The 11,236-nt window shown below is 41.4% G+C and overlaps 1 protein-coding gene across 1 annotated transcript; it reads right to left on the bottom strand.

The window, feature by feature from the left end:
• Positions 1-2,147: 2,147 nt before the first annotated feature.
• On the bottom strand, positions 2,148-3,107 carry LOC101719558 (olfactory receptor 2T11). Its single transcript, XM_004841921.2, has one exon. It carries the CDS (start codon positions 3,105-3,107, stop codon positions 2,148-2,150), a length of 960 nt encoding a protein of 319 aa, XP_004841978.2.
• Between the last annotated feature and the right edge of the window lie 8,129 nt (positions 3,108-11,236).

The raw sequence follows: 11,236 nt of genomic DNA, 5'->3' as shown, positions 1-11,236 counted from the left end.
AATGTAAACCCAACCACCTGAAAGCCATTCCAAAGCCCAGACTACAGAGGGAATATTTTAGGGGAAGGTCTTAAACTTAGCATTTGGAAGTGAAAGGTTGTAGCTTTATGATGCCAAATCAATCTATGTTATCTAAGAAGCCCCACTAAGGCAGGAATGTTGGTTGTATAGTTTTTAATTGCCCCCAAAGACCAATTCATAGAAACAAAGAGCTGTTGAATGTCTATTGCATGCTGCAATTATAGTCATTCAAAAATCGTGACTATGAGATTATTTTTCTCACAGAAGTAATGGTAATTCTGTAGTAGTAATGATAAAAGTTGCTGTTACCACTATCTTGTATTGGTTGTTACTGTATGTAATTGTAGTTAAAATGATGAGTGCTTGCTCTTCGCTAGGCACTCTGTAGAGTCCATCTCATGGGCAATCTGAGGGCAGGCTTACATGGGATTCATTAACCCACTCCCAAGTGAGCAGGAGGTCAAAGCCTTTCCTATGCTCAATTTCTCCACTACCTTTAAAAATTAAGCCATCTAAAGCTTTGTACTCTACTCATCTTGTCGGTTTCTACTTCTTTTTTTTTTTCTTTGTACTTTGAATGTACTCCAGGACTATCTCCACTGAAATTGCTCGATTAGTATCTCAAGTGATTTTCCGTTTCTAAATACAAAGATCACATCTCATTTCTCATTTTAGTCCAAAACAAACTGCACTTGTAGTAGTTGATTATACCCTCTCTTTGTACCTACCTTCTTTATTTGTGCCTCTGAGCATATTTCTTATCTCATCACACCTTATCTCTTGCTCTATTGATTTTTCATTTGACCCCCGATTGCTTCAAGTCCGAGTCTGAAACTTCTTACTATAAGGAAGAGATCTCAGCTAACTTTGGAAGTCCACCTGAATCAACTAACTTTGTGTCTTTAGAGAATCTTTAGACCCTGAAAACTACCAAATGCATTCCTTGAGGTTAGAACCCTAAATCTTGACTCTACTTGAGTTTATATGTGGCTATACATTAAATAGGACTGTAAAAATTATCTTGACAACAACTGAATTCTTAAAAAGCAATTTCTCTTACTTTGCACTGTAGAACTTTTCAAAACTTAAGGAAATAAAACTCCATTTTCCATTCACTTAAGCCAAAAATCAATGGTTTCCCTTCTTTCCACATTTATTCCCAACATATATAAAATGCATGAACTAATCTTCCTTGGTCTCCACCCCACTCCAGCTACTGTTACTTCTTTGAAGCCTCCAGTATTATCTTCCTGCATCCATATTTGTTCCCTGTTCTTTTCTCTGCCCCTAGACATAGGAAGCCTTCTAAAAAATGTGCATTTTATCATGTCCACTTCTATGAAAAGCTCTACAGATGTTCTTCCCACCACACTCAGAACTGAACCCAAAGTGCATCCATATGCTCTTGTTGAGTCACACAGACCTGGGCAACTTGACATTTCTGGCTTGGGTACATAGAATTTTGCTCTCAGACCCTCATAGAAGGGTGCAGCAGTGTTCTCTGATGCTAAGTGTTCGAGTCTATTCCCCTTGAGCATCTGTGCTGTGCTTGATGCTCATTTACAGTTGGTTCCATTCAATTCATGCACTGCTTGTTGTGGCTGAATATTCGGCAGCTTCTTTACCCAGCCCAGAAGTTTTCAAAATGATCAGAGGATATACAGTTCATTAGTATTAATTCCTAATGAAAACCATGATTAAATTGTGTGATTTCAATTTTTTCTCTTTTACTATGTTCATAAGAAATAACCACAGAATATTTGGCACCCAAAATTTGATAACTGTTTAGTATTTGTTTTGTTTAACCAAGAGTTAATTTTGAGGGAGACCTGGTTCATGGTGGAAGGATTGCTATGAAATCTGCTATTTCTGTGTTTCCCTTAGAAACAAGAACCAAGAGCTGATGAATACTTTCATTTAGTGATAAATTGTTTTTGATAATTTGCCCACAGTCTCTATGCAATGAGTGAAACATTCTTCCACCTTTAGGAGCAAGAATCCAAATGAAATGAACCCCCTTTGTGTTCAATACAAAGTCCACTGTGATAGCTGACCAAATGGTCTCAGGAGGATCAGAACTCCTGGAGGAGGCTCTTGAGAAGACCCGTTCTTATGTCATTGAATCTCTAGCTCCTGTCTGTTCCTACTTTCTGAGCTGAGGAGCAACGTGTGAATATCCTCCTAGATGCCCCCATGACATCTTTGTTTCTGAGGCTGTAGATGAGTGGGTTAAGCATGGGAGTGACGATGGTATAGAAGGCAGATACCACTTTGTCCTGCTCAGGTGTGTGGAATGACTGGGGCAGCACATATGTGTAGAAGGCAGCCCCATAGAAAATGCTGACGACAGTCAGGTGGGATGAACAAGTGGTGAAGGCCTTCTTGCGTCCCTCTGTGGAGCGCATGCGGTGGACGGTTAACAAGATGAGAGAGTAGGAGGTGGAGATGATGGAGATGGGGATGAGCAGCATGAGCACGCAGCAGATGTACATCAGGGTCTCGTACAAGGATGTGTCTGAGCAGGCCAGTTTGAGCACTGCGGGGATCTCACAGAAGAAGTGGTTGATGCTGCGGGAGCCACAGTAGGGGACGTTCATGGTGATGGGCGTGAGCAGAAAGCCATCCAGAGAGCCCCCAAACCAGGCCCCAGCAGCCAGCAGAAGGCACACCTTGCGGTTCATCAGAACTGGGTACCTAAGAGGGTTGCAGACAGCCACATAGCGGTCATAGGCCATGAGGCCCAGCAGGAAGAACTCTGAACCAATCATAGTCAAGTAGAGGAAGATCTGGATGCCACAGGCCACAAAGGAGATGGTCTTCTCTGTGGAAACCATGTCCATCAGGAGCTTTGGGACCGTGGTGCAAATGAAAAGCGTGTCCATGATGGAGAGCTGGCTGAGCAGGAAGTACATGGGGGTGTGGAGTTGAGGGTCCACCTTAATCAGGAATATCATGACCAAGTTTGCTATTATGGCCACCACAAAGATAGCGAAGATGACTGTGAATACAATCCCCATGGCCTCACTGTTCACCAGAAGCCCCAGCAGTGTAAAGTCAGAAGAGGAAGTTGTGTTTCTCACTGACATTGTTGCCTATGTAGGTGCAGGGAGCAGGGGCACAAGAAGACCAGGAAGGAAAGCAAGACCAGGTGCATTCAACACAGGGACAATCTTGTAACAGAGAGGACACTGCACAGGGTGCTGGTTGGGATGAAATATTCCAGGGTAGAACACTAGAGAAAAACAAAAGGAAATGTGCCATCCAGCAGTAAAGGCAGGTGTGTCCCCTGATGGAGATCAGCCCTTATCATATCTGTGTTCTCTCCTCTAGGCATAGTTTATATAGTTTATGATGACTGCATGATACAAGCAGTGCACCATGCCATGCCTGGAGCAGAGTTTTGATCACCTGTGTTCATTCACCATTTTTCACATCCATGGTAGGTCTTAGTGAATTCTGGTTAGAAAAAAATATGATTGCTTCACTAAGTAGATGGCTGAAAATGAGTAAAATGAATAACTTAGGGAGTGAAGGGTTAGTATATTCACAGGTACTCATGCATTAAATCTTTCCATTTTTGCTTCTTGTTGTTTTATCTAAAATGATTCCTCCTCTATTCTGCCTGCAGAGCTTTGTTAGCCTCCTTCCTGATAGTTTATCTCATAGTTTCTTTATTCTCTAGGTGTTCTTCAGACAGCTTCTAGAATTAGACTATTAAAAAGCAGTTCGGACTATGCCAGGCTAATTCCCTTATTGATCCCCACTACTACTATGGGTTTGGGGAACAGGTGAAGGAGATAAAAATGTTAGCATCACATGCCGAATCAGCCCGCTGCAGACAGGCAGGTCTGTGCACGCCCTACCGAGGTCCTGAGTCACGCGGAAGACGCCGAATCACCCTGCTGCAGACAGGCAGGTCTGCCCACACCCTACCGAGGTCCCAGTCATGAGGAATATGCTGAATCAGCCTGCTGCAGACAGGCAGGTCTGTGCATGCCCTACCAAGGTCCCGAGTCACACGGAAGACACCAAATCACCCCGCTGCAGAGAGGCAGCCACCTGATTCCACACTACAAAGATGCAGAGGACACCAGACCACAAGACCAAGGTACTGAGTCCCACTGCTCCCGGCCCAGAGGTAGGGGCTTCTGAGCCACTGTCCCACTGCTCCTGGTCCAGAGGAAGGGGCTTCCCGGTCACCATCCCTCCTGCTGCTACCAACCAAGAGTAAAGGGCTTTTGGGCCACCTTCTGTACTGCTGCTCCTGGCCCAGAGGAAGGGGCTTCCGGGCCACTATCCCTCCCACAACTCCCGGCCCAGAGGTAGGGGCTTCTGAGCTGCCATCCCACTGCTCCTAGTCCAGAGGAAAGGGCTTCCCAGCCACCATCCCTCCCGCTGCTCCCAGCCCACAGGAAAGGGCTTTTGGGTCACCATCCCTACTGCTGCTCCCGGCCCCTGTCCCACCTCTCCCAGCTCAGAGGAGGTAATCCGTGCAGGCGCTAACAGCCCCCTATCCCAGTCGAAATGAGAAAACACGTAAATAAGTCTCAAAACCAGACTTCCAGATCACCTACAGCAACCCCAAAGGGAAACGAGATGGAACACTCTGATACTCAACCACCTGGACCCACTGAAATGGCAACAAAAGGGAATCTGGAAAAAATGAAGTCAGAAATAATTTCTCAGATAACAGGAGAAATTGTGTCCCTAGTGCAAGACATGATTAATAAATCTAGAGAGGAGCTCAGGAACATGATGGAATCCCAACATAAGAAACAAATGGAATCCATAAAACAGATGCAAATAGATTTCTAGGACATGAAAAACTCCATTGAAAGCCTACACAGCAGAATGAGCCAATGTGAGGACCAAATTTCAGATATAGAAGATAAGATTGCAATTAGTGACCAGGAAAAGAAGAATTGCTTCAAAATTATAAGGAAACAGGGCCGGGGATTTAGCTCAGTGGTTCCAGTGCCTGCCTTGAAAACACAAGGTCACGAGTTCGATCCCTGGTACCAAAAAAACAAAACAAAAAATATTATAAGGGAACATGAGAAATCAATCCAGCAGGTACTAGATGATACAAAAAAGAATAACATGAGACTGACTGGGCTCAATGAAGAAACAGGAGAGAGTGGAGATGACATAAAAAAATCTCTTCACAGAAATAATGGCAGAAAACTTCCCAAGCAGGGGAAAAGAGCTTGACATACAGATGAGTGAGGCATATAGGACTCCAAATAGCCTTGATCAAAAAAAATCTACACATAGGCATATAATTGTTAAGATTCCAGAAATACAACAGAAGAACAAAGTTCTACAAGCAGTCATAGAAAAGAAACTAATCACATACAAAGGAAAGCCCATCAGAATCACAGCAGACTTCTCAGTGCAAACCCTCAAGGCAAGAAGAGCTTGGAGTGATGTATTTCAAGCCCTAAAGGAAAACAGCCTCCAACCCAGATTGATGTACCCTGCAAAACTATCTTGCAAAATGGATGGAGGAATAAGATACTTTCATGACAAAGAGCACCTTAGGAACTTCTTGAATACCAAACCAGCACTCCAAAGAATTTTACACAATATCCTAGAAACAGACATTGAGGATCACAACCCCAGGAAGCAAAGCAGAATGAACCCATCTGTCATGACAAGAAATTAAATGTAAAGGGGGAGAACCCAACAAAAGGAAAAAGTCATGGCAATAACAAGTCAATATGTTTCAGTTATAACCATCAACATTAATGGTCTCAATTCACCAATCAAAAGAAATAGACTGGCAGAATGGGTCAAGAAGCAAATCCAACAATATGCTGCATACAAGAAACACACTTCATTCAAAAGGAAACTCATAGACAGAAAGTTAAAGGGTGGAAAACAATACTCCATGCAACAGGAACCCGAAAAAAAGCAGGAGTAGCTATCCTCTTGGCAGATCAAGTAGATTTCAAACCAACACTGATTAAGAGAGACAAAGAAGGACACTGCATCCTTGTAAAGGGAAGAATCCAAGAGGAAGAGATGACAATCATAAATATCTATGCACCAAACACTAGTGCACCCAACTATACAAAGCAAATACTAACAGACATGAAAAGTCATATATGCACTAATACAATTGTAGTGGGGGACCTCAACATCCCACTGTCACAAGTAGATAAATCAACTAGACAAAAAATAAGTAATGAAATACTAGAACTCAATCGAACTCTTGAACAAATGAACTTAACAGATGTTTACAGAGTCTTCCACCCCACAAAATCAGAATACACATTCTTCTCAGCTGCACATGGGTCATTCTCCAAAATAGACCACATACTCACACATAGAACATGTTTAAGTAAGTGCAAAGCAATTGAAGTTATCCCCTGTATATTATCAGACCATAGTGTGATGAAATTGGAGATCCATAGCAAAAGAAACTCAAAAAATTTCATAAACATGTGGAAATTGAACAACACACTTCTGAATAACCAATGGGTCACAGAGGAAATTAAAGAAAAAATCAGGTAGTTCCTTCAATTAAATGACAATGACAATACAACATATTGGAATCTATGGGACACAATGAAAGCAGTCTTACGAGGGAAATTCATAGCAGTGAATACACATATTAGGAAAACAGAACGAGCCCAATTAAACAACCTGATGCTGAACCTCAAGCTTCTAGAAAAAGAAGAGCAGGACAACCCCAAAGCTCATACAAGGGAGGAAATTATATAGAACAGTGGAGAAATCAATGCAATGGAGACTAAGAGAATGATACAAAAAAATCAATGAAGCCAAGAGTTGGTTCTTCCAAAGAATCAACAAAATTGGCAAACCTTTAGCCAACCTTATCAGAAAAAGGAAAGAAAAGGCCCAAATCCATGCAAGTAGGAATGAAAAGGGTGAAATTACAACAGACCCAGCAGAAATACAGAGGATCATCAATATCTACTTCCAGAACCTATACGCCAATAAGATGGACAACACAGAAGAAATGGACAGATTCCTAGATACGTATGAATTACCAAAGTTGAAGGAAGAAGACCTAAAAATTCTGAACAACCCAATATCAACCAATGAAATTGAAAATGGAATTAAAAACTTATCAACTAAGAAAAGCCTGGGCCCTGATGGCTTCACTGCTGAATTCTACAAGACATTTAGAGAGGGACTGCTGCCACTACTGTTTAAACTCTTCAGTGAAATTGAAAGGGAAGCAATACTCTCAAATTCATTCCTGGAAGCAAGCATCACCTTGATTCCCAAAGCAGAGAAAGACCCAACTGAAAAAGAGAACTATAGGCCAATCTCACTAATGAACATAGATGCAAAAATCCTTAATAAGATAATGGCAAACAGAATGCAGAAGATCATCAAGAAGATCATACACCCTGATCAAGTGGGATTCATCCCAGGGATGCAGGGATGGTTCAATATACGCAAATCAATCAATGTAACACACTATATCAATAGAGCCAAGGACAAAAACCATATGATTATCTCCATAGAAACAGAAAAAGCATTTGACAAAATCCAACATGCATTCATGATAAAAACCCTACAAAAAAATGGAATAGATGGTCTCTACCTCAAACTGATAGAAGCCATCTATGAGAAACCAACAGCCAATATCATACCAAATGGTCAAAAACTGAAATCCTTCACACTAAAATCAGGAACAAGACAAGGATGTCCACTATCACCACTCTTGTTCAATATAGTTCTGGAAACATTAGCCACAGCAATTAGACAAGAGAAAGAAATAAAAGGAATAAAGATAGGAAATGAAGAAGTCAAATTGTCATTATTTGCAGTTGACATGATACTCTATATAGAAGACCCCAAGAACTCCACCAAAAGTCTTCTAGACTTAATAACCAAATTCAGTCAAGTAGCAGGTTACAAAGTCAACACACAAAAATCAATAGCTTTCCTCTACACCAATGACAGACTCACTGAGAGAGAAACAGGGCAAATAATTCCTTTCACAATAGCATCCCAAAAACTGAAATACCTAGGAATCATCCTAACGAAAGAAATCAAAGACCTCTTCTCTGAAAACTATGGCACTCTGAAAAGAGAGATTGAAGATGATATCAGAAAATGGACAGACATCCCCTGCCCCTGGGTAGGAACGATTAATATAGTGAAAATGGCCATGCTTCCAAAACTGCTATATAGACTTAATGCAATTCCAATTGAGATCCCAGCAGAATACTTCATAGACCTTGAAAAAACAATCCAAAAATTCATTTGGAACAAGAGACCCAGAATAGCAATTCTAGGTAACAGAGACATGGTAGGGGGTATCACAATCCCTAACCTGCAACTCTACTACAAAGCTACTGTGATAAAAACAGCATGGTACTGGCAAAGAAACAGACTTGAGGACCAGTGGAACAGATTAGAAGATGCAGAAACAACGCCAGACACACTCAGCCATCTCCTCTTTGATAAAGGAGCCAAACACCCTCACTGGAAGAAAGATAGCCTCTTTAATAAATGGTGCTGGAAAAACTGGGCTTCAACTTGTCAAAGATTAAAACTAGACCTGTATCTCTCACCATGCACTAAACTAAAATCAAAATGGATTAAAGATCTAAATATTAAAATAGAAACTCTGAACCAGTTGGAACAGAGGTTAGGTAGAACCCTTGAAGACATCGGTGTAGGAAAAGATTTTATGAACAAAACCTCAGTTGCCCATGAACTAGCACAAACAATCAACAAGTGGTATCTCTTCTTATTAAAAGGCTTCTGCACAGCAAGAGAAACCACCAGCAGTGTGAAGAGACAACCCACAATGTGGGAAAAAGTCTTCACCTGCTCTTCCTCAGACAAAGGTCTACTATCTCAAATCTATAAAGAACTTAAAAAGATCAGACCTCCCAAATTTAAAGACCCAATCCAAAAATGGGCATCTGAAATGAACAGACATTTCTCAGACAAAGAAGTTGAAATAGCAAATAAATACATGAAAAAATGTTCAACATCACTGGTCATTCGAGAGATGCAAATGAAAACAACACTGAGATTCCACTTCACTCCAGAAAGAATGGCTGCTATCATGAAATCAACCAATAACAAATGCTGGTAGGGCTGTGGGCAAAGAGGAACCCTGCTCCACTGCTGGTGGGAGTGTAGACTGGTGCAAGCACTGTGGAAATCAGTATGGAGATACCTCAAAGAACTAGGACTGGAAGTCCCATTTGACCCCACCATTCCACTGCTGGGGATCTTCCCCAAAGAATTAAAAGAATCATACCACAGTGATATATGGGCACCCATGTTCATAGCAGCACAGTTTGTAATAACTAAAAGTTGGAAACAGCCCAAATGCCCATCAACTGGAGACTGGATAAAGAGAATGTGGTTTTTTTATAAAATGGAGTACTACTCAGCCATAAAACATGAGAAATTAGAGACATTTATAGCCAAGTGGATGCACATTGAGGCGATACTCTTAAGTGAAATAAATAGAACACACATGAATAAATTCTGAATAGTTTCTCTGGTGTGAGAAACTGAAAGTGTAAATAAGGACTAAATGTGTAATAGGTAATGTGAAATGGGAAGAAAAGGGGCAAAGGGGAAGGAAGTGGGAGGGCTAGGGGAAAGGATAGAAGGGAATGGGATTAATATGAGAAAATGGAAAAATAGGAACAAAATCTTTGTAAATAGGGAGGAATGGAGGGGTTGAAGGGAGGGCTGGGCAAGGGTGAAAAATAAGAACCAAGAGAGACTATGTAAAGGTGCAAATTTCCAATGATGAATGTCATTATACTGTACACCTAAAATGTACCAATGATTAGAATGAATAATCGATAATGCAAAATAGGAAGAAAAGGTCCAAAGGGGTAGGGGTAGTGGGAGGGGCAGGGGAAAGGAAAGAAGGGAAAGGAAAAATGATGAGAAATGGAAAAAATGGAAATAAAGTCTTTGTAAATAGGGAAGGGCGGAGGGCGTGAAGGGAGGGCTAGGAATGGGGAAAAAATAAGAACCAAGATGCATTATGTAAAGGTACAATTCCCAATGAGAAATGTAATTGTGTTGTATACCTACAATGTACCAATAAAAGAATTTAAGAAAAAAAAATGTTCGCATCTTGGATCCACGTCACCAAGAGACAACAGGAGTGAGGAGTTAAGCATTAACCATGCAGATGTCTGCTGATGTTCACCTGCACCGAGGCCAGGACTAAGCTCAGGACTAGAGAGCTATGGAGCAGGTATAGGAGAGAGATAGCAGCTGGCTGCAGGTAGAAAGGGATTTTTATCTCTTGCTCTTACCAGATGGATTAAAGATTTATTAAAAAGCAAAAAAGGAAAACAAACATACCTGTGATAAAATGTTCTCCTCCACTGCAGTGCCAGGCCTTTGTGACTTGGGATCAAATATCTGTGTATGTCAGAATCAGAGTCCAATCCTGGCGGAAGCTCAGGCCCAGGCTGCAACTTCACCGTTTCTCCTACTTCACCGTTTCTCCAGTCATAGGACTGGGGCCTTCCCCCCAGGAACTAGGATTGCCTGAGGTAGTAAGTGAAATACAGGATGCTGAGTCATCTTGCCTTTCAGACAAACTTTTAAAATTTAGTTTAACATAAGTTTGTGAGACACTTACACTAACAAAAATCACCATTTATCTGAGATTGGAATCTGGATGGTTGCTTTTTACCATTCCAAAAGTCATACTGAGCTTCACAGAATTCAAGAATTGTAATGATGTGAAAACATTCCTAACAGAATCAGTAAAACACAATCAATATTGGGTACGGAAGCGATACAGCATCAGCATTAAACGGTCTCGCTCCAAACTCTGCTGGTTGCTCATTCTGATTACTGTGCATGGCTTCAGGCCATCTCCTCCTCTGGCTGCCCCAGAGCCCTGTGCTCAGCGATGAAGGCCTCACGGTGAGACTCTGCCACCCATGAACTCATTCGAGTTCTCCTCCACCTCCCCCAGACAAGTGGAAATAAATATTATCTAAGATACATTTTTGTTCATGTCTATGAATATAAGACATTCTATTTTAGATTTAAAAACTGAATTAGGCTAATCCATACTAAGAGTGAGAGAATACCTCATAGTTTATTAAGAGAATTGAAACAGTTTATCCAGAAGGAATAAAAGTCTTCAATGAAGCATGCACAGCTCTCAACACACTCGAGCCTAGCAGCCTGGTCTGGTCCCCTACTCCATCCTCCTGGTCTTCTGGGAGCTGTC

Source organism: Heterocephalus glaber, unplaced genomic scaffold (assembly GCF_053883595.1).
Source record: "Heterocephalus glaber isolate CG9 unplaced genomic scaffold, H.glaber_assembly_v1.0 deba00001466, whole genome shotgun sequence".
Classification (NCBI taxonomy): Eukaryota; Metazoa; Chordata; class Mammalia; order Rodentia; family Bathyergidae; genus Heterocephalus; species Heterocephalus glaber.
Note: the sequence above shows the minus strand (reverse complement) of the source record. Positions and strands in the feature narration are given on the sequence as shown.

Excerpts from the sequence above, each read along its gene's own strand:
- LOC101719558 (XM_004841921.2), bottom strand. The coding sequence starts at position 3,107 with ATGTCAGTGAGAAACACAACTTCCTCTTCTGACTTTACACTGCTGGGG.